Genomic DNA, 27,658 nt, shown 5'->3' on the forward strand with positions numbered 1-27,658 from the left:
TGAGCAGAGATCTGACGATGAGGGCGCGGGGCAGAGCCTTCCAGGCAGAGGGAGCGGGAAGGGCAGGGCCTGGGCAGCTGTGCTGGAGGCCACGAGGGCAGCGAGGCCAGCGGGGTCCCAGGCGGGCGGCATCCCCCGTGGTGGGGTCTCTCCAGGGCTAACGGGGAGCCGGGGGGTTGCAGCCGGCTGTGACGGTGCAGCGGGCAGTGATCCCTCACCATTCTCTGTCCCCAGGCCACAGCAGCATGGAGACTGGGCCGAGAGCCGCCCGAAAAGGCCGGAAACTGGGCTCCAGCCGGCGGCGGCAGATACGGGAGCCCGCTGCGGGCCAGGATGGCCCCGTGGCCCCAGAGCCCTGGTCCTCCCAGGCAGCGGAGGAGCTGCAGGGCTTCTTCCGGGCCTGTGGCGCCGCGGAGCGGGGCTTCGTCACCCGCGAGGACCTGGCGGTGAGTCAGAGGCCCGTCCCTCCCTCATCCCTGTTCGAGGCTCGCCACCCAGGACCGCGGGGCTCGCCCCCTCTTTCCCTTTCCCTCACCTGAACTCTGACCTCAGAAAAGGCCAGGCATTTGCTTATACTAATGTGCAAACGACTGACAAAGCTCTGTGTGCTACCCTCTTTGAGAAACATTGACATTTTGGCCAAGGGGAGGACTTTAAGCCAAAGAACTAACTTGCAAATGATACAACTTGAGGCCCACGGAGCAGGGAAGGCTGGCTTAGAGGCCTGGAAATCAAACCTTGTCCGTGATGGGAAACTTAATGAAACAGAAGCTCAGCCGTGGTCGTGTGTCCCGATAAGGAGTCTTGGGCTGTGGCCTAGATCAGACGGACAGATTTTTATTTGGATTTTCCTCACTCCCTGCAAAGGCGCCTCTGTGGGCTGCTCGGGTCTCGCTGGGCCTGTGTCTCCTCCCGACGCTGCTCCCGGCTCCAGACTCTGTCCTTCCCCCGGCAAAACTGCCCTTCCCATCCCTCACTCAGGGCCACAGCAACGTCTGAACGGCCGATGTGCAAATATAATTTTCAAAAGGGTAACAAAGAAGACTGAAGTAAATATAAAATCAGCACTTATCAAAGGTCTTAACCTAATTAATTATTGTTACTAATTAATAAGGGAACCAGCAAGAGGTTCCGGTGGGTTCAGAGAGCATTTGAGGAGCTGGGATATTTATAAGCAATTTGACAGAGGAGTGTTATGACAAAATTGCTGAGTTCAGTTTTAAAAACGACTCATGTCCAACAGCCATCAATCTTTGGGGACATCTGTTCTGCTAGGCAAAATTATTTTCATCTCTCCTGGACAACAACCTACAAGTTAACAAGTAACCAGAAGTCTGGGACTTTGAATTAAAGGTAAACAATGAGATGAACTAAGTGCATTCCTCTGGTCTGCCTGCCTTATTCCCAAGTTTCAGACTTTTACCATCTCTGTTCGTGGCTCTGCGATCGAGCGTGACCATCTGCCCCAGTTTGCCTGGGCTGGCGGGTACCAGGGATGTGGCCCTTTCTGGGCTGTAGCTGGCCACCCTACGTCTATCCTAAGGCCAAGAGACCAACCCAAGACTCTCTTTCCACCAGCTTTTGTCTGCAGGCTCTAGAAATGTGAGGGACTTTCTTCTTGGGGTCCCCCTCCTGCCCAGAACGGCCTTCCTTGTCACCTGGTTCCCAGGAGGGCTTGGCAGGCATTGGCTCCGTGTTCCTCACGGTGACTTGTCCCTCCTGATTGGATGCGAATCACCCTCCAATATGACACTACACTTACACAACCGATCTATCTCACCCCTCTCCGCAAAAGGAGGACAGGTTCTTACTGAACCTGCGTACAGGACGATGTTGCGTGGAAAGTAAAAGTACTGGTTTCTGAATCAGGAGGGGTCCGTGAGATTCAGATACCATTTAATATGTTTAATTTCCGTTTACAAAAGCCATAACCTACTCAACTGAAGGTTAGAGACAGCTCAAGAAGACAGAGGACTTTCTCATAGATCCATGAAAATCATACCAGCTATGTTCCCAACAAATATCACGACTAGATTTCCCTGGACCGTTCACTCGGTTCCATGGAACTAGTTCTTGTTCCGCGGGACCTGGGGAGGGCGGCTGCTGCCGGGCTCAGGCTGAAGGGCGGCCGGCGTCCTGCCCCCAGGGGAGTCCGGCAGCCGAAGAACTGGGTGCAGTCCCTCCCACAGCTTCGGGTCTGTCCTGCGGGAGCACGGACTGTGGCTGCAGCTGGTCACTGAGCCTTCGGGCAAAGCACAAGCGTCGTTAGGAGCCAGACTGAGCGCTGCAGTTGTCTGTTACGGTAACTAATAATATCAGGATGGAAAAGAGCCACGCTCTCTGCTGGGGACAGAACTCTTTGTGAGGGCTGAGCAGCGTTTCCCCGGAGGTAGCGACGGCATTGAACAATCCCCACGGCCTACGGCACAGCACGCAGCTTCTGAAATGGTTGTATTAGAGGTTTTACCGCCGCAAACAGCTCAGGAAAGGCCACCATCTCTTCGGAGTTGATGTTCTTCCTACAATGCTCTTCTGTTTTGCACCCAAACCACGTTTAGTATTAGATTTTGTTACAGGTTAAAGCCTCAGTTTTCATGTTCTTCTACAGGCAACAAAGATTACAATATTCTTTATTGATAATGATCAGCTTATCTTTTAGAAGCAGGTGTTAAACACAATTGTATTAATTAATCTTAATGAACTTAAAAATTAAAACAAAGATACAGTACATATATACAGTACACCACATCTTCTCTAGCCATTCGCCCATCGATGGGCGCCTGGGCTGTTCCCCTGTCTCGGCTGCTGTACACAACGCTGCAGTGAACCCAGGCAGCATTTATCTTTTCGAATTCGTGTTTTTGTTTTCTTCAGATAAATACCCAGAAGTGGAATGGCTGGATCATATGGTAGTTCTATTTTTTAAATTTTTGAATAGATTTTTGTTTTTAATCCTCACTCGAGGATATGTTTATTGATGAGAGAGAAGAGAGAGAGAGAGAGAGAGAGAGATAGAAACATTGATGTGAGAGAGAAACAGCAATGGGTTGCCTGCCACCTGCACCCTGACTGGGCATCGAACAAAAACCCAGGTATGTGCCCTGACCCGGAATCGAACCTGTACTCTTTTGATAAATGGGATGACACTCCAACCAACTGAGCCACCTGGCCGAGCTCTAGTTTTAATTTTTTGAGGGGCCTCTATATTGTTTCCCAAAGTGGCTGCACCAATTTATGTGCCCACCATGAGCGCACAAGGGTTTCCTTTTCTCCACAGCCTCACCGACACTTGTTATTTCTTGCCCATCATGCTCTTATAATAGAGGTGAAGTATTTAATAAATATATGGAAAGATAATCCTGAAGTTTCATTTTTTAATGTGGCCACTATTTAAGGCAGGCTCCTGGGAGCCTGAGAAATAGTGCAGCTTGGTTACCTGTTTAATCAAAGGGACAAGGAAATGCCATCTTTTGGAATAGGCATAGAGGAAGGGGCACAATTGCAAGGGTATTGAGCTCTTTCATAAGGGAGGTAACTTAGGTTCTTGTCTCTAAAAAATTAGAATATGGTAAAGCCAAACACAGCAGAGGGAATTTTCCTGCTGAGAAGTGGAATCAATTATCTGGGCAACTTACACAGAGGATGAATAGTAGCTTCTTTCTGACACTGGCTAAAGGCCCCTAAAACCAATCTATCATTTTAATAGAGATGGAGCCCAATTCTAGTTTTGCATTGATATAACACAAGGGAGTTTCACAAGTTTGTTATTTATTTATTTATAATATATTTTTATTGATTTCAGAGAGGAAGGGAGAGGGAGAGGGATAGAAACATCAATGATGAGAGAGAATCATCGATTGATTGCTTCCTGCGTGCTCCCTACTGGGGATTGAGCCCTCAAGAACATGTTCCCTTGACTGGAATCGAACCTGGCACCCTTCAGTCTGCAGGCCGATGCTCTATCCACTGAGCCAAACCAGCTAGGACTTAATTTATTTTAAAACTCATCAAGCCCTGACAGGTTTGGCTCACTGGATAGAGCGTCGGCCTGATGACTGAAGGGTCCCTCCCAGGTTCGATTCCGGTCAAGGGCATGTACCTTGGTTGTGGGCACATCCCCAACAGGGGGTGTGCAGGAGGCAGCTGATCGATGTTTCTCTCTCATCGATGTTTCTAACTCTCTATCCCTCTCCCTTCCTCTCTGTAAAAAAATCAATAAAATATAATTTAAAAAACTCATCAAAACTGAGGCAAATTTGGCAAAATGTTAACATATTTCATAGCTTATTTTCAGACTCAGGTATTATAAATCAAGGCAGAAAGACTCCTGTTCAGTAAACCTTCTACGACTCTATCCATTCAGGTTGTGGCCTTTATATTTTTTCATGTTCTGGAACAACCGGACACATTAAGACAAAAACCACTTCCTTTATCTCTTCAAGACAAAAACACACCCCATTTTCCTTGCAGACACATTTCTCTGTCACTAATGTTCCTAGTATAGTCTCAGACACCCGTAGTGACTACAACTTTTAACCAAAGTAATTAACCTCAGAGTGAACTGGGGGTAAGTAGTTGAGAACTGTCGGTCTTATACAAGCATTTCACAGACTAGCAGAGCTCACAAGGACACCTAACACGACTTTCTGCAGTCACACATGTCCCTTGCACAACTTTAAAAAAATTGTGATAAAATATACCTAACGTAAAACTTACCATCTCGGTGATATTAAGTAATTTGCATTGTTGTGCAATCGTCACCACCACCCATCCCCAGAAACGCTTCTTCTTCCCCCGTGGAAACTCTGGGCCCATTAAACACTGACTCCCATTCTCCTCTCTCCCCAATTCTACTTTCTCTCTCTGTGATCTGACTGCTGTAGGTCCCTCACATAAGTGGGCTCAGACAGTGTTTGTCCTCAAGGTTCATTCATGTTGTAGCACATTGCGGAATGTTCTTCCCTTTTAAGGCTGAATTATGTCCCATTGTATGTATCTACCACATTTCATGTAACCGTTTGCCCCTTGGTAGACATCTGAGTTGCTTCCGTCTTTAAGCTATTGTGAATACTGTTGCCCTGAATATAGATGTACAAATAGCTACCTGGTCCCTGCTTTCTCTTGCACAACTATCTGAAGTGTCAAAAATGAATTCACTCATTAACATGGCCCAAAGATACAGCTGCTCTCCAGCACATAAAAGGAAGAAGTAAAAAGACACAAACTTAAAATGATGCTTAGCAATTAAACTTTCAGTATTACATTTTCTTAATTAATTTAATATTAATTCAAGTTTTTCATGTTACTAAAAATCTTGGAAATTATGTTTAAAATGACATACTACAAAATATAAGTACTGCTGATATAAAATTTGTTAGAATAATTAATCAATTTAGTTGAACACAAATTTACATTGTTATAATTTTTTTCTTCAGATGTGCACAACTGGGTTTAATTTTTCTCTCTTTAATAGATTTCCTTTTTTATGTGCTTGTTTAATTTTTAAATGTATTTTTATTGATTTTAAAGAGAGAGGGGAGAGAGGGAGAGAGAGACATTGATTGGTTGCCTCCTGCATGCACCCCAGTCAGGGACCAAATGTACAACCTGGGCATGTTCCCTGACCCGGAATCAAACCGGTGACCTTTCAGTGCACGTGACGATGGTCAACCAACCAAGCCACACTGGCCAGGGCATGTACCTGTTTATTTTTATTTTTTATTGAACTTATTGGGTGACATTGGTTAATAAAATTATATGGGTTTCAGGTTACAATTCTAACATTTTTATAATCCTAAATGTTACGTACAGATAATGTTAGCTTATTTGGTCAGAAAGACAAAATAAGAAGTGCAGGACATCCAGATGAACTAGTTTCTTCACACACAAAAAGACATATCCAGGCCTTATAAAAATTAAAATGTATACTTGTATTATATTTAATATAAAGCAGAGAAAACACAGATAACTATTATCTGTGTCTTGTAACCCAGATTTTAAAACTAATCTCATTTGTCCAAAGATTCACCTTAATCATGGAACCTGGCTCCTTAGGAGTTTTCTGAGCTAACGACTTCTTGTACCCCCGGGGGGACTTAAACAAAAAGCTGAGCACCTCTAAAGCATGGAAATTTGGTTTCTTTATTTCCTCTGACTTCGGGAACGTCAGATTTATGTAGGCACTTAGCTGTCTCTCCAAACCAGTCCACACAGACGCCCGGCCTCGAAGCTGTTAATACCTCCAGAGGCAGGAGGTCATTTCACACCCACAGTGAGGGGTAAGGCCTCTCTGATTACAGACATGTAGGCACACACACAGAGGGACTCTGACTTTACTTTTACAACTCCAGCCACAGGTCAAAAGCCGGCACAGACAGGAAAACTACCAGCCCGGGTCTCAAAAAGCTGCTCTCCCTCCCAGTGGGAGCGCAACTCGTAACTAAGTGGCGGGCGGTCCCACGGAGAAAAGCAAACACTACCAACTCCAACAAAGATGAGCAAATCCGGCTTTCTGTGGTCTCCCCCGCCAAGGCTGCCACCAACATGAAAAACACACATTCAGCAAAGAGGACACTAGAGACACAGAGTCAGCGAACCTGGATTCCCTCCAAGCGCCCAGCAGTGCCTGCTCACTTCCCCAGCAAAGCAGTTTCCTTGGTTCTGACAGCCGAGTCCACTGGGCATCCTCATGGGACCTCCAAAACTGTCCAAACGTACCTTCCCAAAAGGTACACTCATGACCCTGAGGCAAAAATAAGATGAATCATCAAAGATTTTATTTAACTCATTAATTGAGAGAGGTTATGAATGGTTGAAAGAGCATTTAAAAAGCTACGTAATTTAACAAAGAAATGTTAGAAATGCTGAGTTAGAGCTTTAAAAGCTGGTTAATGTCCAATAGGCCATAAATCTTTGGGGTTACCCGTCCCTTTGGACAGAAATTACTTACGTCTCTCTCGGACGAAACCTACAAGTTAACCTTTTGCACTCGGTTGTCGAGTGTGACTAGACACGGTTAGCATCGGTAGCAGTAATTCAAAATGACTCTTTGAATGTATCAATAATTTGAAATATAAAAAAATCCAAATAAATAAGTTTGTATGAAAAGAAACTCCAGTTTTTTATTCTACTGCCTCGCTTTGTAAAATCTGGGGTATTTAAAAAATTAAATCCCGAGTAGAATAAAGGAATCGAGAAAAAATCAAGCGAGTGCAAAGGGTTAACCTGTGACTTTCTCTAGTCTGAGCCCTTTCATCAGCTCCATGAGACGAAGTCTGTACATCCCTCGTCTAGAAGATGCTCGGGGGCTTTTGCCCCCTGAGGAACATGCTGTCCACCTCTGGGACTTATTTTCAAGTTCCAGGTTAATTTTTGGACACTGATAAACACCATCTGGGGCGGATTCCCTACTGTCCTTTATTAGGGTCCTTAAGAGAGAGACTCAGGACAGGCAAAAGGGAGGATGGGGGAAGGTGTGGAGAAGTTAAGGCTCTGCAGAGGCTGTCTCGGACAGGGTCCGGGTCCGGGAGCCTCAGGGCAGGCTCTGGCTCAGGCAGGCCGTGGGACTCCAAACTGGGGAGAGGGAAGGTGGGGGTGGCTGAAGACAAACACCTCTCTTTTTTGAGGGGGGCCCAGTGGGAGCAGCACCCAATCTACCCCCTCTTTGCAGGTGGCCAAGTTCAGCTTCCTGGGCAGCGAGGAGGAGCCGGAGATGATCTTTGACTGGGTGGACGTGGAGCGGAAGGGACGCCTCCCCCTGGAAGAGTTCAGCTCTGGGCTGAGTATGTCTGTCCCGGGAGGAGGTGCTGGGAGGAGGTGCTGTGGGGCTGGCCGCACGGGCAGGCATCCCTGCAGTGAGCCCAGCACGGGGCCAGGCTGGGCTGACAGAAAGCAACAGTGACACCTTAGCAACCAGGGGCCCTCACAGCGCCCCCGAGAGAGCTCAGGGTGTGGAAGACCGTCCTGGGGACTGTGGAGATGAGGACACTCAGCCCCGTGGAAAGCCGGCGGTTTGAGCCTTAGGACTCTAGCCCCGGAGATCGGGTCGCTTCCTTTCCCACCTTCCCACCGGCCAGAGCTGGGGACCCCCTCAGCACCCCCTTCTCTAGAGAGGCTGCCAGGCCTGCTCTCTGATGCCTCCCTGTCTTCTCCCCAGCAAAAGGCTTCCCTTAGCGAGAAGGTAAGCGCCCCCCATTCCTGAGGCCACAGGCTGTATCCCTCTGAGGAAGTTCACAGCCGGGCTGGTTAGGGAATTTAGGGCCCAGGGAGCAGCACAGGGTGATATTTAGTGGGTGGGGCTTCCCGGGCCTTTAGTCCTCACTGAGCAGGGCTACTTCCACGCCTGCTTCTCAAGACAGGCCCCAAAGGACCTAAAGAGACAGAGACCGAGACCAGCAGGGAACGATGCTCCCCCTTCTCCAGGGCGGGGGCGGAGGGGGCGGGGAGAAGACCTGGCCCAGGAGTGGAGGTGTGATGTCCTTCCGGAGACCCTGCAGAGCCCAGTGGCCTTACATTAATGCAGAGCCATCTGGGGTTCTCAGCTTGCTAGTCTCCAAAAGTTTGGCGGGCAACAGAGAGGGCGGCCAGGATCTGCATTTATAGGTCGGGGCTGCCCAGGAGGTGGGTGCTCTGGTTCTGGTGATTGGGAAACTGGGAGTAGGGAGGGGGATTGGGGTCTGGAATCGGGGGTGGGGGCAGAGGGAACATTGTTGTCCATGCACCCTCCCCGCAAGGTCCATCTTCTTATCTAGTCCTGCCCAGCGCCCCAGGGACTGCCCCTGCCTGTGCAACACAATCTGCACCCTTCCCGGGCCCACAGGGCAGCACCAGCCAGATTCTGCCAACCTCTTGGCTCACTCAGTGCCACTCTCTGCTCCGGTGTGCCAGTCTGTTTCCTACCACAGGGCCTTTGCACGTGCTGTTCTCTCTGCCTGGAATACGCCTCCCCAGGAAGGCACATGACTTGCTCCTTCTTGCTGTTCTCATCTCGGTTCCAACGTCACGTCCTCAGGGCACGCCTAACCACTCGCTCTAAAGTAGCCCCCGTCTCTCAGTGGAAATTGTCCTGCTCATTCCTTTAGCTCACTTAGCAAATTTACTTTTTAAAAAATGTGTCCTTTTCAGCACTCACAATGTCAGTTCTACTGGGACAAGGATTTGGGCCATTTTTGGCCCCAGCACGTAAATATTCAGTGCTCAATAAATATTCTGGGTGAATGAAGAATGTGTTGGCCACCATGGAGCTGCTGTGTGACTTCCAGCAACTCATTAGGCCTCTCTGGGCCTCGCCTGTTCATCTGTAAAATGGGCACAGTGCTGCCGTCAGTAGCCTCCCAAGGCTGACATGCGGAATGCATGAACATGGGCCTGTATAAATGTGACCAGAACGGATATAATTATTTCCCCCAGGGCTGGAGCAGGGCAAGGTAAGGGGTCAGGGGCTGAGCCCAACCCACTCCCCCCCATTTCTGTCCCCTTCTGTCGCACAGAGAGTATCTTTGGCTCCAGCCCGAGCACCCAGAGGGTCCGCGGAAGGAGGCCACTGTCGTCCAAGCGAGGATCTGCGGCCACCAGCTTCCCCGTGCTGGAGGAGGCGGACGCGGAGGAGAAGGAGGCGTTTCTTGCCTTCATGGAGCAGCTGGGGGGTGGCCACTCACTTCCTGAGTAAGGCCAGCACAGTGTGTGGAGGGGGGGCGGGACGGGCACTGCCAGTCCATGTAGGCGAGGCCTCGCCTGGACACAGTGTGAAAGTGGGGCGCCGCCCGGTAGAGCTGGGTGCAAATTCTGGTTTGGCCACTTGTTAGCTGTGTGACTTGGGGCAAGTGGCCTAACCTCGGACCTCCTTTCCCTGGCTGCAGAGTGAGCGCAGAGCTGCTGGGGATAAATAAAGCCCAGGTGGAGATGCCTGCTCAGGAGGAGCCCCAGGCCCTGGCCCCGCCCCCTGCTCTGTCCTGCCCTAGAATCACTCCTCCGGAGGGTTACCGAGCTGGGGCAGCCCCCCAAGGGTACTCACATTTGAGGGTGCCTTTCTTAACCCCAAAAGAGGGTCCCCACTTGAGTGGACTTAGGACGGTGATGCCCTGGGTTGGGAGATTTGGAGACAGACAGCGTTTCCTCCAAACTGGCTCTGGTTCTGGGCTCTTGGGGTTTACTCGTGCTCAAAGAAGGGGGGCCCTGCCTAAAAGTGCCCCTCCCACGCACCCCATCTGCCACTGGGGCGTCAGAGCCAGCAGGGGGTCGCCGGCCCCACAGGGCTGTGGGAACGAGCTCTCAGAGGGCAGGCCCAGGGCTGTGGGGCAGGCCGGGTGGGGCGTAGGGTACAGGCTGCAGGGCCAGGCGTGGTGGGGAGCCATTCACCTCCTTGGCGCTTGGCCTGCTCTCAGCTCTCTGGCATCGGTCCTCACAACTTAATTAAGTCCATGTGAAGGCAGCATGTATGAGGTGCCAGCCCTGTGCCAGGCCCCAAGCGGGTGCCTTCACTGGGCGTGTCTCATTCTCTGGAGAACTTGCTGGGCAGGTATCAGCCTCCCTATTTTACGAATAAGCCCAGAGAGGGCATGGTACTTGCCCAAGATCACACAGCTAGGGAGTGGGAGAAGGGAGAAGGCAGCTGAGGCCCGGGGCCGGCAGGCTCCAGGTCCCCCTCCCCACAGTTCATCACCAAACCACAGAGAACCAAGGTCCTATGGGGGTTCAAGAAGGGAGAGGGCAGCCCTAACCAGTTTGGCTCAGTGGCTGGAGCGTCCACCCGCGGACTGAAGGGTCCCGGGTTCGATTCTGGCCAAGGGCACGTACCTCAGTTGCAGGCTTGATCCCAGCCCCAGGTTGGGGTGTGTGTGGGCGGCAACCAATCAAAGTATCTCTCTCACATTGATGTTTCTCTCGCTGTCTCTCCCTCTCCTTTCTCCTCCCTTCCACTCTGTCTAAAAATCAATGGGAAAATATCCTTGGGGGAGGATTAAAAACAAGAAGGGAGAGGGCACACCTGGGAGAGACCCCCGGAGGGCGTGGCATTTGGTTGCACCTGCAGAGGTCAATAGATTTTTGCAGCCCAGGCGCCCCAGTCTCTTGGAGTGTTGCCATTCATGTGGAGAACGGGGGCCCCCCCATGTCTCACCTCTGGCTCCCGCTTCCCAGGCAGGAGATCTGGCAGCTGTGGGGGAAGCTGAGGCAGGAGGAGCCCCAGCTGGCGGGCAACCTGGAGGGTTTCCTGGCGCAGATGAGCAGCCGCCTGCAGGAGGCCCGGGCCGACAAGGAGTCTCTGGAGCTGACCCTGAGGAAGTGAGTGGGTGGGGGTCGCGCCCACTTGGGAATGCATGCAGTGGGAGCTCTTCACATGTTAGCTGGATCTTACTGGGAGTCCCTCGGCTGCAGGATGGAGGCCAAGGCCACGCAGAGCCCGGAAGCTGGGTGGGCGGAGCGAGCTGGAGGAAGGGCAGGCTTAGGGGGTTGGGGAGGACAGAGTAGGCCTTTGTCGAGAGTGGGATGCCAAGTGCGTCTTGGTGCAGGGCCACGTGGCAGCCACTCACGTAGGTGGCACTGCGTGTGGCGGCTCTGGGGTTGGCATGGGCACAGCTCTGCGGGGGTCTGAGCGATGGAAGCAGGGGGATGGTGACAGAGGGATGTCGGGACAGAGGGATGTGGGGACAGAGGGATGAGGGGACAGAGGGATGTGGGGACAGAGGGATGTGGGGACAGAGGGATGAGGGGACAGAGGGATGAGGGGACAGAGGGATGAGGGGACAGAGGGATGTGGGGACAGAGGGATGAGGGGACAGAGGGATGTGGGGACAGAGGGATGAGGGGACAGAGGGATGTGGGGACAGAGGGATGTGGGGACAGAGGGATGAGGGGACAGAGGGATGAGGGGACAGAGGGATGTGGGGACAGAGGGATGAGGGGACAGAGGGATGAGGGGACAGAGGGATGAGGGGACGGAGGGATGTGGGGACGGAGGGATGAGGGGACGGAGGGATGTGGGGACGGAGGGATGAGGGGACGGAGGGATGAGGGGACGGAGGGATGAGGGGACGGAGGGATGTGGGGACGGAGGGATGAGGGGACGGAGGGATGAGGGGACGGAGGGATGTGGGGACGGAGGGATGAGGGGACGGAGGGATGAGGGGACGGAGGGATGTGGGGACGGAGGGATGAGGGGACGGAGGGATGAGGGGACGGAGGGATGTGGGGACGGAGGGATGAGGGGACGGAGGGATGTGGGGACGGAGGGATGAGGGGACGGAGGGATGAGGGGACAGAGGGATGTGGGGACGGAGGGATGTGGGGACGGAGGGATGAGGGGACGGAGGGATGTGGGGACGGAGGGATGTGGGGACAGAGGGATGTGGGGACGGAGGGATGAGGGGACGGAGGGATGAGGGGACGGAGGGATGTGGGGACGGAGGGATGAGGGGACGGAGGGATGTGGGGACGGAGGGATGAGGGGACGGAGGGATGTGGGGACGGAGGGATGTGGGGACGGAGGGATGTGGGGACGAAGGGATGAGGGGACGGAGGGATGTGGGGACGGAGGGATGTGGGGACGGAGGGATGAGGGGACGGAGGGATGTGGGGACGGAGGGATGTGGGGACGGAGGGATGAGGGGACGGAGGGATGAGGGGACGGAGGGATGAGGGGACGGAGGGATGTGGGGACGGAGGGATGAGGGGACGGAGGGATGTGGGGACGGAGGGATGTGGGGACGGAGGGATGAGGGGACGGAGGGATGTGGGGACGGAGGGATGTGGGGACGGAGGGATGTGGGGACGGAGGGATGAGGGGACGGAGGGATGTGGGGACGGAGGGATGTGGGGACGGAGGGATGTGGGGACGGAGGGATGAGGGGGATGTGGGTGTGAAGTGATGGGGACCCTGTGACAGGGCCAGGGGACCAATAGCTTGGCGATGGCTACAGGAGTCAGGTGATGGGATCAGCGTGACCAACGTCAGGGGTGCGTGGGTGAGGGGCTGCTATTGGGACAACTGTTCCCAGGGTAACGAGGGTCAGGGTCCCTGCCCAAGCCAGGTGAGCAGTAGGTGGACTCCAAACCAGGTCCTCCGGCGGCACCTCCCCCCGTTCCAGGCGGGACTCTGACCACCACCGCGAGGTCCAGCAGCTGTACGAGGAGATGGAGCAGCAGATCGGCCGGCAGAAGCAGCAGCTGCAGGCCAAGGTGGGCTCCCGGCTGCCTGCCCTCCCCGGCCCGGACCCCCCTGCTGGCCCAGAGGTGGGGCCGGCGCCCGGCCAGTGTGGGGTAGCAGGAGGTGGCTGGGAGTGGGTCCTCTCACACCCCTGACCAGGAGATGGGGTGAGGAGTGCCGAGCCCCATCCCCTCTCTGCGGGTCTCGCTCTGTCCCCTGGGGCCGGTCCCACTCTCTGGGCCTCGGTTTCCTTGTTGCCACAATCCAGGCCTGAGCCAGGGCAGTTGTCCCGAGACCCCTTCTGCTGGGACCCTGCGCCCCCGGCCCAGGTGGAGGTGGAGCCTGGCCGGGGCTTAGACGCTGCGCCAGGGCTTGAGGCTTCTCTCTCCTCAGAGTGACTCCCGGGACCTGGCCCGCAGCTCCCAGATGCAGGCGGTCCTGGAGGCCAAGGAGCGCGAGGCGCAGCAGCTGGCGGAGGGCCAGAGGGAGGTGAGTGCGGCCCGGCGCCCAGTCTCTGAGGACTCAGACTGGCACCCCTGCCTGAGGGTGCATAGAGAGTGGCCCCCTGGGAAAGGCATGGTGGGCCCTTTTCTGAGGTGAGGCCAGGTAGGGCAGCGGGAGCACCAGGACAGGAGCCAGAAGGGGTAGGTTCAAATCCCTGTGGTTCCAATGCAAATCTGAGGAAATAACTGCTTGCCCGGCCTTAGTTTCTCCACCTGTGAAATGGGACTGGCCACATCTATTGCATCTCCTAGGCTGGTTGTGTAACATCTATACTAATAAAAGAGTAATATGCTAATTAGACCAGGAGACCTTCCAGACGTCCTTCCAGACAAAGCCATGGTGGTGGGGCTGAGGCAGAGGCAGTTGGGGGTGATCAGGCTGGTTGGGGGGGGGCAGCTGGGGGCTATCAGGCCAGCAGGGGGGGGCAGTTGGGGGCAAGCAGGCTGGCAAGGGGGCAGTTGGGAGTGAACAGGCTGGCAGGGGGGCAGTTGGGGGTGAGCTGGCTGGAAGGAGGGGCAGTTGGGGGCAATCAGGTCGGCAGGGGCGGGCAGTTAGGGGTGATCAGGCCAGCAGGCAGAGTGGTTAGGGGTGATCAGGCATGCAGGCAGGTGAGCAGTTAGGAGCCAGCGGTCCCGGATTGTGAGAGGGATGTCCGACTGCTGGTTTAGGGTCAGACATCCCCCGAGGGGTCCCAGATTGGAGAGGGTGCAGGATGGGCTGAGGGACACCCCCCTGTGCATGAATTTCATGCACTGGGCCACTAGTGAGGCAATAAGTGGAAAGCGCTGTGGAGCAGGAAATGCAGGGCAAACCCAGGCCTCGCTGCTGGAGAGGCTGGGCCGCAGGTGGCGTCCAGCTCTCGTCTTCATGGGCAGCTGAGTGACCTTGGCAGGTTTCTAACCTCCCCGAGCCTTGGTTTCCTCAACAGAGAAGTGGGGTTCGGTTCTTGCCTTAGAAAACCGCTGTGATGTGCCGAGCTTTACCCATCATGGCTGTTCCTGTCTCTGAATCTGATCTGGCTCCGGGGCAGAGGACCTGCTGCCCTGACACCGGGCCCGGCAGCCGATGGCCACTTCCCGGTCTCCTTGTGGCTGAGCCTTTGGTCTGAGACCCTGCCCCACGGTCTCTTCCTTCAACTCCTAAACCGCCGCCCGCAGTAACTCACACCGGTGGTGACGGGACTCCCCATCCCTTCGGCAGCTCCCCCCGCGCTGCCTTGGCTGCCCCGCCACCCGCCTCGCCCTCCCGACACGGGCTGGTGCCCCAGGTGCCCCGAGGCAGCAGGCCCCTCCTGCCGAGGGAGAAGGTCGGACTTCCACGTGGGGCCATGGTGTCCTGTCCCCCCTGAAGCTCTGCCCAGGCCCTTCATCCCTGCCCCCAACAGCTAGTTAGGACGCACCTGCTACGTGCCAGGCAGTTCTAGGTTCTGAGGAACATGACAGACACAAGCCTCTGCCCACGGAGTTATTGTCTAGTCAGGGAGACGGAGGATAAAACAAGCAAGGAAAACCCATAACATATCAGATAACGAAAGTGCGGAGGAGGACAGTGTAAAGCAGGGCTGGGGGACAGAAGGGTTTTGATCGATGAAGACATTGGAGTAAAGACCTGAAGAAGGTGCGGGGTGGGCCATGCGATGACGGGGAAGAGCAGCCAGGCAGAGGGAAGGGTGAGTGCAAAGGCCCTGAGGTAGGCAGGCGCTGTGAGTGTTCAGGGAGACCCGTGGCTGGGACGGGGGGAGTGGCAGTGGGAGGGGAGGTCAGAGATGTAACAGGGTGGGTGGGGGGTCTGTGCAGGGCCCTGGGCCATTGGAGGGCTTTGCCTCCCACTGCGTGGACAAGCCGCTCTCCGTCTGAAGTCGCGGGACTTGCTGTCGGACCAGGAGCTCCCTGCAGACAGATGGAGGGTGTGGCCTCAGAGGCGGCCCTGCTGGCGATGGCAGTTTGTTTCTGCAGTTCCCTGTGCCCTCTCCAGCCAGCAATTCAAACGTCCCTCCCGCTGGGAGGTCATGGAGCCAGTTAGGAAGGAGTGGTCACCCCTCCAGTCCTGCTTTAAGCTGGGCCTTGGGGACCTGGAGCCTGTGCCCCACAATGGCCTTGGGGGGCTGTCGGTTGTCCTGGAGGGCAGCTGGCTTCTGTCCCCTCACCGCCCCCCCTCCTGCAGCTGGAGGCCGAGCTCCAGCGCCTCAGCAGCGCACACCGGGAGGCCGGCTCCGAGAAGCTGCAGCTTCGGGAGGCCCAGCGGGACCTGGCTGAGCGGCTGCAGCAGGTGCAGGAGCAGCTGCAGATGACCCGGGGGCACCTGAACTTCGCCAGGAGCCGCGTGTCCTGGCAGGTGGAGGAGCCGAGGCAAGTGGCTGCCGCCTGGGCTGGGGTGGGACCAGGGGCTTCCTGGAGGAGGGAGGGGCTGTTCTCTGGCTGTCAGCACCAGCACACACGGCCCCTCATGAAGCCCACCACACTGCCAGGCTGTCAGGTCCATTTTCCAGACAAGGAGACTGACGGGCAGAGGGAGAGTCATGTGCCCAAGGCCACACCTGGGATTCGGACACACACACACTCACTCACACATATACACACGCACTCACACACTCTCACTCACAAACACACACGCACTCACACACACTAACACAATTCATACACACTCATACACGCACACACACTCATACACACACTAACACATATTCACACACACTCACACACTAACACATATTCACACACTCACACACACTCACACATATACACACACACTCACACACTCTCACTCACTTACAAACACACACGCACTCACACATACTCACACACACTAACACACATTCATACACACTCATACACGCACACACACTCATACACACACTCACACACACTAACACGTATTCACATGCACTCACACACTAACACATATTCACACACACGCACACACAGACTCACTCTCACACTCACAAGCACACTAACACATATTCACACACTCACACATTCTCACACTCTCACTCACTTACAAACACACACGCACTCACACACACACTAACACATATTCACACACACTCATATACTCACACACACTCATACACACACTCACACACACATACTCACACACACTCTCACACACACTCTCACTCGCACACACACTAACATATTCACATACACTCACACATGCACTCATACACACTCACACACACACTCACACACACTCCCGCACACACACACTCACACTCACATTCTCACTTGCACACACACTCACACACTCACTTGCACACACACTCACACACGTACATACACACACGCACATTCACACCTACTCACAGGTCTTGTGTGCAACTGAGGTGTCAACTGACGTGAGGGCTGCAGGCGGGGCTGGTGTGCGTCTACCTGCCTCCCCTGACCTGAGCTCCACCCCTTTGCAGTGTGCCCAGAGCAGGTGAGGAGAAGGCTCCCGACCCTCAGGCAGTCTCCTCTGAGGAGGCGCCCCTGCCAGGACTGTTCGGGGACAATGATGACTGGGACCAGCTCCTGAGCAGCTTCAACAGCCCCTGGCACAGAACCCCACAGCTACTGTGGAGCCCGCCCGCCACCCCGACATCCCCCTCTGCCCCCCAGACACCCCGAGTGGTCAGGCAGATCTCCATCTCAGAGCAGCACGATCTGTTGTTTGGTCGGGAGCCATCTTCAGATCCCAATGCGGCCCCAGGGAGCCCCCCTGGGGTGACTGCCAGGCCCGAGGAAGGGAGAGGAGCAGACCCAGGTGGGCAGGACCTCAGTGCAGAGCGGCCCGCGGAGCCTCGCAGCGTGCACCCTCAGGGAGAGCCCGGGCCGGGCCCTGAGGGCCACTTCTTTGGGGAGCCTCTTCTCCCCACAACTCCAGCTGGGGGGTCAGGCGGCCTGGGGGCAGCTGCACTCAAAGTGCTTGATCCTCGGGGGGATGGCCCCCCTCCCCAGGGGGCTTCTCCTGCTGCCCAGGCCCCAGCTGGGCCCAGCACACACTTCCAGACGTCAGACCCAGATGATAGGGACTCCTGGACGGGGCCTGTCCCAGCCAAGCCACCCAGGCACAGGGAGGCCCTCCACCAGGGCCCTCATACTGCGGGCTCCGCCCCGGGACTGGAGCCCAGAGGGGCCAGAGTCCTCCTGGCAGGGCTGGCTGTGTCCTCCCCGGGTCTGGGGGGTGTGGCTGAGGCTCTGCTGTCTGAGTCCTCAGAGGGTCTGGGGGGTGAGGCTGAAGGTCCCCTGGCTGAGCCCTCAGAGGCTCTGGGGGGTGTGGCTGAGGCTCTGCTGGCTGAGCCCTCAGAGGGTCTGGGGGGTGTGGCTGAGGCTCCCCTGGCTGTGTCCTCCCCGGGTCTGGGGGGTGAGGCTGAGGCTGCCCAGGTTGAGCCCTCAGAGGGCTTGGGGGGTGTGGCTGAGGTTCCCCTGGCTGAGCCCTCAGAGGGTCTGGAGGGTGTGGCTGAGGTTCCCCTGGCTGAGCCCTCAGAGGGTCTGGGGGGTGTGGCTGATGCTCTGCTGTCTGAGCCCTCAGAGGGTCTGGAGGGTGAGGCTGAGGCTCTGCTGTCTGAGCCCTCAGAGGGTCTGGAGGGTGTGGCTGAGGCTCTGCTGTCTGAGCCCTCAGAGGGTCTGGAGGGTGAGGCTGAGGCTCTGCTGGCTGAGCCCTCAGAGGGTCTGGAGGGTGAGGCTGAGGCTCTGCTGTCTGAGCCCTCAGAGGGTCTGGGGGGTGTGGCTGAGGTTCCCCTGGCTGAGCCCTCAGAGAGTCTGGGGAGTGTGGCTGAGGTTCCCCTGGCTGAGCCCTCAGAGGGTCTGGAGGGTGAGGCTGATGCTCTGCTGGCTGAGCCCTCAGAGGGTCTGGAGGGTGAGGCTGAGGCTCTGCTGTCTGAGCCCTCAGAGGGTCTGGAGGGTGAGGCTGAGGCTCTGCTGTCTGAGCCCTCAGAGGGTCTGGAGGGTGTGGCTGAGGTTCCCCTGGCTGAGCCCTCACAGGGTCTGGAGGGTGTGGCTGAGGCTCTGCTGGCTGAGCCCTCAGAGGGTCTGTGGGGTGAGGCTGAGGCTCTGCTGTCTGAGCCCTCAGAGGGTCTGGAGGGTGAGGCTGAGGCTCTGCTGTCTGAGCCCTCAGAGGGTCTGGGGGGTGTGGCTGAGGGTCCCCTGGCTGAGCCCTCAGAGGGTCTGGAGGGTGTGGCTGAGGGTCCCCTGGCTGAGCCCTCAGAGGGTCTGGAGGGTGTGGCTGAGGCTCCCCTGGCTGAGCCCTCAGAGGGTCTGGAGGGTGTGGCTGAGGGTCCCCTGGCTGAGCCCTCAGAGGGTCTGGAGGGTGTGGCTGAGGCTCTGCTGTCTGAGCCCTCAGAGGGTCTGGAGGGTGAGGCTGAGGCTCTGCTGTCTGAGCCCTCAGAGGGTCTGGAGGGTGAGGCTGAGGCTCCCCTGGCTGAGCCCTCAGAGGGTCTGGAGGGTGAGGCTGAGGCTCTGCTGTCTGAGCCCTCAGAGGGTCTGGAGGGTGAGGCTGAGGCTCTGCTGTCTGAGCCCTCAGAGGGTCTGGAGGGTGAGGCTGAGGCTCTGCTGTCTGAGCCCTCAGAGGGTCTGGAGGGTGAGGCTGAGGGTCCCCTGGCTGAGCCCTCAGAGGGTCCGGAGGGTGAGGCTGAGGCTCTGCTGTCTGAGCCCTCAGAGGGTCTGGAGGGTGTGGCTGAGGCTCTGCTGTCTGAGCCCTTAGAGGGTCTGGAGGGTGTGGCTGAGGTTCCCCTGGCTGAGCCCTCAGAGAGTCTGGGGAGTGTGGCTGAGGGTCCCCTGGCTGAGCCCTCAGAGGGTCTGGAGGGTGAGGCTGAGGCTCCCCTGGCTGAGCCCTCAGAGGGTCTGGAGGGTGAGGCTGAGGCTCTGCTGGCTGAGCCCTCAGAGGGTCTGGAGGGTGAGGCTGAGGCTCTGCTGTCTGAGCCCTCAGAGGGTCTGGGGGGTGTGGCTGAGGGTCCCCTGGCTGAGCCCTCAGAGGGTCTGGAGGGTGTGGCTGAGGGTCCCCTGGCTGAGCCCTCAGAGGGTCTGGAGGGTGTGGCTGAGGCTCTGCTGTCTGAGCCCTTAGAGGGTCTGGGGGGTGTGGCTGAGGCTCTGCTGTCTGAGCCCTCAGAGAGTCTGGGGAGTGTGGCTGAGGGTCCCCTGGCTGAGCCCTCAGAGAGTCTGGGGAGTGTGGCTGAGGGTCCCCTGGCTGAGCCCTCAGAGGGTCTGGAGGGTGAGGCTGAGGCTCTGCTGTCTGAGCCCTCAGAGAGTCTGGGGAGTGTGGCTGAGGGTCCCCTGGCTGAGCCCTCAGAGAGTCTGGGGAGTGTGGCTGAGGGTCCCCTGGCTGAGCCCTCAGAGGGTCTGGAGGGTGAGGCTGAGGCTCTGCTGTCTGAGCCCTCAGAGGGTCTGGAGGGTGTGGCTGAGGTTCCCCTGGCTGAGCCCTCAGAGGGTCTGGAGGGTGAGGCTGAGGCTCTGCTGGCTGAGCCCTCAGAGGGTCTGGAGGGTGAGGCTGAGGGTCCCCTGGCTGAGCCCTCAGAGAGTCTGGGGAGTGTGGCTGAGGGTCCCCTGGCTGAGCCCTCAGAGGGTCTGGAGGGTGAGGCTGAGGCTCTGCTGTCTGAGCCCTCAGAGGGTCTGGAGGGTGAGGCTGAGGCTCTGCTGTCTGAGCCCTCAGAGGGTCTGGGGAGTGTGGCTGAGGCTCTGCTGGCTGAGCCCTCAGAGGGTCTGGAGGGTGTGGCTGAGGCTCTGCTGTCTGAGCCCTCAGAGGGTCTGGGGAGTGTGGCTGAGGCTCTGCTGGCTGAGCCCTCAGAGGGTCTGGAGGGTGTGGCTGAGGCTCTGCTGTCTGAGCCCTCAGAGGGTCTGGAGGGTGTGGCTGAGGTTCCCCTGGCTGAGCCCTCAGAGGGTCTGTGGGGTGAGGCTGAGGCTCTGCTGTCTGAGCCCTCAGAGGGTCTGGAGGGTGTGGCTGAGGGTCCCCTGGCTGAGCCCTTAGAGGGTCTGGAGGGTGTGGCTGAGGTTCCCCTGGCTGAGCCCTCAGAGAGTCTGGGGAGTGTGGCTGAGGGTCCCCTGGCTGAGCCCTCAGAGGGTCTGGAGGGTGTGGCTGAGGCTCTGCTGGCTGAGCCCTCAGAGGGTCTGGAGGGTGAGGCTGAGGCTCTGCTGTCTGAGCCCTCAGAGGGTCTGGGGGGTGTGGCTGAGGCTCCCCTGGCTGAGCCCTCAGAGGGCCTGGGGGGTGTGGCTGAGGCTCCCACAAAGGGAGTGCCGCAGGGTGAGCTGGGCCCGGATGGGCTGGAGGGCCGAACTGGGGGGCTAAGGGAAGATCCCGGCCAGGCCCAGCCCGGCGGGCTTCCTGCACTCCCACAGCAGAGTCTGGAGGAGGGGTCCCGGGAGGAGGAGAGGAAACAGGGGGGCCAAGGCCGACAAGGCCTCAGTTCAGAGCAGCTCGCTGAGGCTCGGGGCCTGAGGACGGGGCCCTCAGAACGCCCCCAGCGACGTTCCCCGCCCGCCCCTCTCCCACCTGACACAGCGCAGGCTCAGGCTGAGGCGGACGGCCCTGCTCCTGGAAGACCATCCCCTCCAAGGGACTCTCCCCCTCGGGCGGCTCAGCCCGGGGGTGAGGCAGGGCCCCAGCCGCCCACGAACACCCTGCCCATCATGGAGGCTGTGCTCAAAGCCCAACCCAGGCCGCCACCCACAGCCGCTCAGGCGGAGGGAGAACAAGGCCCCCCACAACCCCGTGCGCCTCGGGCAGAGAACAGGCCTGAAGACCCAGGAACAGGCTCTGGGGAGGCTGGGCTGACCCCCACCCCAGGGGACCCCACGGGCAACGAGTCTCCAGCCGACCCCGATCACATCTTCCACATCATCTTCCTGGGAGACTCGAACGTGGGCAAAACATCCTTCTTGCACCTGCTGCACCAGAACACCTTTGCCTCTGGGCTGACAGCCACTGTGGGTAAGCGCCCATCCTGGGGGGTGGCGGGGTGGGGAGGCCCAGGGCCCTGGCCAGCGAGCCCGAGCAGGCCGGAGCCAGCACCCCTGGGGAAGCTGCAGTCTGTCCTGGCCCAGGCCCTGCTCTAGACAGACTTTATATGGGATACTCGTACCATTTTACTAATCCTCCCTAATTACAGGTAATTTGCTTTTCCTGCATTGATCTGATTAGCTTATAATGCGCCACATCAACAAAGCACCCTGCAATTTAGGTGCCAGTGCTGATTGATGGTGAAAACAAGCGAGTCCCACCCACATGGCTGGGGGGAAGGCAGGGCTCTGCAGGGTCGCACTGGTTGCATGTGGTCAGGACCAGCCCCTGCCAGCCAGCCAGGCTCTGGGGGGAGTTGCCTTGGGCAAGTTGAATGTTTTACACAGAAGATGCTTGTGGCGTGTGGTACGCTAGGAAGCTGGGTGCCTGAGTTGTATATCTCCTCCTGCCACTTACTAGCCATATGAACTTGCACAAATGATTTAAGCCCCCTGAGCCCCCAAACCCTCATCTGCATAATGGGGACAACTGGGGTGCCGGCTTGCTAGAGTGGTTGTAAGGATTAGCTCGTTAGTAAGCATCAAGCTCTGAGAATAATACCGATTCCACCCCCATTATCATGTACTAAGAGGCTTCCAGAAAATTCGATTCTGGTCAAGGCACGTACCTCGGTAGCTGGCTTGATCCCCAACCCTGGTCGGGGTGCATGCGGGAGGCAGCTAGTCGATGTGTGTCTCTCACATTGATGTTTCTCTCTCTCTCTGTCTCTCCCCTTCCCTTCCACTCTCTCTAAAAATCAATGGAGAAAATATCCTCAGGTGAGGATTAACCAAAAAATAAGAATTAAAAAAAGAAGCCCTCTCCATCATCCCCCACCCCACCTGCTTTCCTTTGGGAAGTAGGGGTTGGCAGGAAGTTGTAGCCCAAAGATCCCAAACTTCCCCGAGGTTTCACTTACCTCCATATTTCCAGAAAGGGTCTGGAGCCATGACCTCAGGCAGGGCTGGGGTTCAGAGAGACGAGAATGAATAATGGTAACAATTACCGCCTCTCAAGCACCTCCCCCTCCCAGAAACTGGGCTAAACCTTGGACATACGTCATTTACTCTTCCCAGTCGCCCTGTACGGTGTGATGAGGAAGGGAGGCTCAGAGAGGTGAAGTGACTTGCTGAGGTCACACCGCAGATACAGCGGCAGAGGGCGGACAACTCATAGCCCACCAGTCACCTCTGAGGACAGCGCTCCTTCCACGCACACCCCTGGCTGTCTGGTAGAAGGGAGGATGCATGCCATAACTGGGATATGAAATGAGTATCCTATCTAATAAAGAGGGAATATGCTAATTGACCCTCACAAAGATGGTGGAGCCCACAGCCAATAAGGAGGGAATATGCTAATTGACCCTCACAAAGATGGTGGAGCCCACAGCCAATAAGGAGGGAATATGCTAATTGACTGCCACACCCTCAAAGATGGCGGCGCTCAGCCCCCCAGCTGCCCAGGGCCGCCCGAGGCTCAGGTAACCAGGGCCAGTCGTGGCTTGCACTGCCGGCAGTGGCAGCAGCAGAGGAGGTGTGATGGGGGCGTCGCCTTCCCCTGATTGCTGGGTCACCTCCAACCCTTGAGGGCTCCTGGACTGTGAGACGGGACAGGCAGGGCTGAGGGACCCCCCCCTCCAGTGCATTCACTGGGCCTCTAGTTATAAAATAAAACAATGAAACAGGTTTTCCTGAGTGGACTAAGGAGTACACATTGCTGTACTCATAGAGGTCAAAATATTTTGAGGTTCCCTACGTTGGCACGGAGAGCAGCGGGGCAGTGAGCCCCGTGGCTGGGGTGTCAGTGAAGGCTTCTTGAGAGACCTGGGCCCTTGAGTGTGGGTGGGATTTGGGGAGCAGAGGGAAGCCCAGCAGCCGCAGGTTCCCGTCCCCTGGGGCCGGGGTTGGGGCACTTGGGCCGGCCTTGGCTAGCCATCCTGGGTGGTGACTTAAGAGTAGCCTCACCCTCTCTGTGTGCCCTAGGAGTGGACTTTCGGGTCAAAAACCTGCTGGTGGACAACAAGTACTATGCGCTGCAGCTCTGGGACACGGCTGGCCAGGAGAGGTAGGCCCTGTCGCCACGGCGGCCTGCGCTGAGCCTGGGTGCCGGGTGGAGGCGCCCCGCCCTGAGGAGCCCAACGTGGGCAAAAGAGACATCACCCCGGGGGGGGAGGGGGTCAGGGGCCGGGGAGGAGAGTCAAGGCCCTGTGGAGAAGACGGGGCGGCCCCGAGGCCCCTGCTGGGCAGGGCTTCTGTGAGGATCACCCCAGCTGGGCCCTCGGGGCCGGCGCCCCATCGCTGTCCTGCAGACGCTGGCCGTCCGCTTGCCGGTTGGGCAGCAGTGATCAGACTTGAAAGCACTTCTCTACCCAGCGGTTTCGTGTCTAGAAACTCACGCTTCTGGTAACTCAGATGATGACATCGAAGGGCCCGAGGTGTTCACGGCAGTGTTTACATCGCAAAGACTGGCAACAGCCCACCGAGCATCGCATCGGTGGTGCCAGTGAGACAGGCCAGGGTCTGCCCACACAATAGAGTGTTATGAAGCCACAGAAAGACCGAGGCCCTCACTGTGGCCAACAGGGAAACTCCTCCAAGGCCTTCTCTTGGCTAGAAAAACATGGCCGGGGTTACTGAACCTGCATGTGAGGGCTTTACACTGTGCTGTGTGAACAAGGGCAAAGGGCAGGTGCGTGTACATGTGTACAGATATGTGTGTGCATGCACATTTATGAATATGCATGAAGCACCTCTGGGAAAATATTTAAGAAGCGGGTGGCCCTGGCTGCCGCTGGGGAGGGGGACCGGGCGGCTGCAGCGTGGCGGTGGGAGACTTTTCACGGGGTGCCCTTTGGTACCTTTTGAAATCTGAGCCATGAGACCTGTTACCTATTCGCCGATGACTACAGTGGGAGAAGGCGAGCACGTGCACACTCTCGTGGGAAGCAATGAGAAGCAGGAAACATCAATCCTCCCTCGTTGCCGATGGAGTGGCCGAGGCCTAGAGAGGCCGGGCCTGGGTCAGCCCAGCAGGCCCGGCCTCACGCAGACTCCCCGGCAGGTACCACAGCGTGACGCGGCAGCTGCTCCGGAAGGCTGATGGTGTGGTGCTCATGTATGACGTCACGTCCCCGGAGAGCTTTGCCCACGTGCGCTACTGGCTGGACTGTCTCCAGGTGAGCGGGTGGCGGCGGAGGCCCCGGTTTCCGGAGTCAGGAGGGAACCTGAATCCTGCCCACGCTGCCCTTCCCCCGGGATGGCAGACGTTACAACAGACATGCAGGGGCCACAGCTCCCTGCGGGCCTGTGACTGGACGGCCTGGGAGTGGTACCCGGGAGCCACAACCACACAGTACAGCCTCCAAAACAAACGTCTCCCTGGCCTACGAGCATTTCTTTCTTACATCCGGCAGCTCTGCGATGTCTTCTTAACCCCCGGGGATGATGCAATTCTAGTGCCACTTTAGGTGGTACTCCCTCTGCCCACACGTCTCTAGTTCCTTCCCCGTGTGCTTAACGGGTACATAGCTGCTGAGATTCTGCAGTATGTGCCAGCACAGCAGAGGGCTATGAAGTACGACATGGAGTCTTCTTTCTAGAAGTTTCTAGTGGAAGAGATGCAGAAGAAGTAAGATACGGTCATATACAAAGGCAGCTGGGCTCTGGGGTCAGACCAGACCCAACTATCCCACCCCAAGTCAGTGACAGCCTCTCCGAACTTGCCTTTCCCGGCTTCTCTCATAGACTCGTGAGGGTAACGGATATCATCGCTTTCAGCACAGCACCCGGTAGATAGCAAGCACTCAGTAAATAAAAGCTGTTATTATTATTCTTCATGAAAGAATTAGGAAAAGAACCAAGACACCCTGTGTCAGCAAGCACTGGGCTGTTGAGCACAGGCAGGAAGAGGAGGGGCCTGGGTAAGATCAATCCATGAAGGCTTCCTGGGGGAGGGAGCTTTGGGGTTGGCCCTGGAAAATGGGTGGCATGTTTGCAGGCAGGTAGGAGGGGCAGCCTCACTGCAGATGGAGGGGAGTTGTCCAGGTGGGGAGGTTGAGGAGGGAGGGTGACAGGAAAGGTGGGTGTATGTGGGGGGAGGAGGCACGCTGCCAGCTTCCTGGAGGTCAGGGCCAAGTCCACCCAGGCCTGGCACACAGCAGGCACTCAGCAGGTGTGGCTGAGGGAATGTGCTCTGTGTGCAGGACTCGGGGTCTGTTGGAGTGGTCGTTCTTCTCTTGGGAAACAAGATGGACTGTGACGAGCAGCGGCAGGTGTCCACCGAGGCTGGGCAGCAACTGGCCCAGGTGAGCACCTGCGTGTCGGTCTCCCCCAGGCTGGACCAGGCAGACCCCTCCCTGGAGGACAGTGAATAGGTCACCCTGGCCTGGGGGCATTGCTCGGCCGGCGTGGCTCAGTGGTTGATCATCTTGATTCCCAGTCAAGGCACATGCCCAGTTTGCAGGCTTGATCCCCAGTGTGGAGGGTGCAGGAGGCAGCCAGTCAATGATTCTCTCTCATCATTGATGTTTCTCTCTCTCTCTCTCTCTCTCTCTCTCTTTCTCTCTCCCTCCCTCCCTCTCCCTCTCCCTTCCTCTGAAATCAATTAAAAAAAAATTTTTTTTTAAAGAGAAGGACCCATTGGTCCTTTCTGCCCCTGCCCGGCCAAAGGCCAGGTCAGAGTGGACAGCAGCCTGGCCACCTCTGCCTCCCTCCCAGCCCAGCCTTAGACCCAAACATGAGTAATGGTGGCACGGCATGGAACCTCACTGCTGAATTAGCAGATCCACACCCAGTGTCCTGACCTACGTAAAAAATAGCTTCAGAGTAAAAAGGTTTTAAAAGCTTCACTTAAAATTCCCGATCGAGTCCTAATTTTATCTCTGGTCTCTAATTAACATAACATTCCTTCTAATTTAATCTATTTTAAGACTCAAATTCTTCCCCAGGAAGATTAACATCAAAAGCCCCACCACCAGACAGTGGTTACTATTTATTTATGAATAGAAGTTGACGAAAAATCTGGAGAATAATAACGAAAAAATAGAAAAATAAAAAGAAGCCACTCCTTGCCCCACCTCTGCCCCAGCCCTGCCCGCACTCCCGCTGCGTCTCCCGCCCGGCTCTCCTCTCCGCCTCCTGCCCGTGAGCTCATCAGGGTGGCGCCTGCGGGGCGGGAATGTTTTTCTCTAAAAGCAGTAGCTCATCTCTGTGACACAGTAATTCCTCCTCTAGCCATTTACCCTAAAAGCAGCAGAAATAACAACCCCCAGGGAAGAACAGGATGGACCCCGTGTGCAATGTGTAATCAGACATGTTTACGCGAGGACGGTCCTCACAGTGGTGTTTCTAAGGAAAGCACCGGACAGCGCCGGTAGCTGAGTCGTGGAGTTCCTGTGAGAGGCCAGCATTGGCCTGGGAACCTGCCCTGGGGAAACAGGGAGGGTGTGGAGGAAGTGCTTCCACCGTAATGTGAAGTCGGAAGAGCAGCTGCAAAGCTGGGCGCAGGTTGGGTCGACCCTCTGCGACTGCTGGTATCTGGCTGTTTGGAGCCCACAAGACAGCAGTTTCATTGGCTTATTTAATGGTATAATGGCATCTAGCCGCCTCTCCCCCCACAAAAGGGTTATATAAAACAATGGAAATATATATATGCCAACAGGAGTGGTTTATATTTTGTACTTCTTTTACGCTGTCTTTTCTAATATTTCCCCCAATTAAATGCTATTGAAATGAACAACATAACGAATGGTTTCAAAACATCACGGACATTTCTCCAAGTCAGGACACGGGCTTCCCACCGTCGCTCCGAAGGCTGTAGCCATTTCCAGGGTGTCACTGACACCCGCCCAGCCAGGGGGGAGGGGCAGCGGGCAGGGGGGCGAGGCTGGGGACCTTGGGCTACGCGGAGATGGGCTGCCTCACCCTCCGTGGTCGGCCTAGGGACCTACTGGCGGGACTCAGGGGCCAGGCCGTTGGTGGACAGCCGCCTGGCCACCTCTGCCTCCCTCCCAGCCCAGCCTTAGACCCAAACATGAGTAATGGTGGC

At 56.7% G+C, this 27,658-nt stretch overlaps 1 protein-coding gene across 1 annotated transcript in view; it reads left to right on the forward strand.

Moving 5' to 3' along the window:
* The first annotated feature begins 245 nt into the window (after positions 1 to 245).
* Positions 246 to 27,658, forward strand: part of RAB44 (RAB44, member RAS oncogene family) — a 29,524-nt gene continuing 2,111 nt past the window's right edge. Inside the window, exons 1-12 of the mRNA XM_054722248.1 lie at positions 246 to 446; positions 7,670 to 7,781; positions 9,489 to 9,663; positions 11,137 to 11,280; positions 13,083 to 13,173; positions 13,535 to 13,630; positions 15,809 to 15,993; positions 17,049 to 17,763; positions 20,767 to 21,544; positions 23,596 to 23,677; positions 24,674 to 24,788; positions 25,815 to 25,916. Coding sequence (XP_054578223.1) covers positions 246 to 446; positions 7,670 to 7,781; positions 9,489 to 9,663; positions 11,137 to 11,280; positions 13,083 to 13,173; positions 13,535 to 13,630; positions 15,809 to 15,993; positions 17,049 to 17,763; positions 20,767 to 21,544; positions 23,596 to 23,677; positions 24,674 to 24,788; positions 25,815 to 25,916 — 2,796 coding nt within the window. The remainder of the gene's footprint in view (positions 447 to 7,669; positions 7,782 to 9,488; positions 9,664 to 11,136; positions 11,281 to 13,082; positions 13,174 to 13,534; positions 13,631 to 15,808; positions 15,994 to 17,048; positions 17,764 to 20,766; positions 21,545 to 23,595; positions 23,678 to 24,673; positions 24,789 to 25,814; positions 25,917 to 27,658) is intronic.

Source organism: Eptesicus fuscus, chromosome 10 (assembly GCF_027574615.1).
Source record: "Eptesicus fuscus isolate TK198812 chromosome 10, DD_ASM_mEF_20220401, whole genome shotgun sequence".
NCBI classification, from domain to species: domain Eukaryota; kingdom Metazoa; phylum Chordata; class Mammalia; order Chiroptera; family Vespertilionidae; genus Eptesicus; species Eptesicus fuscus.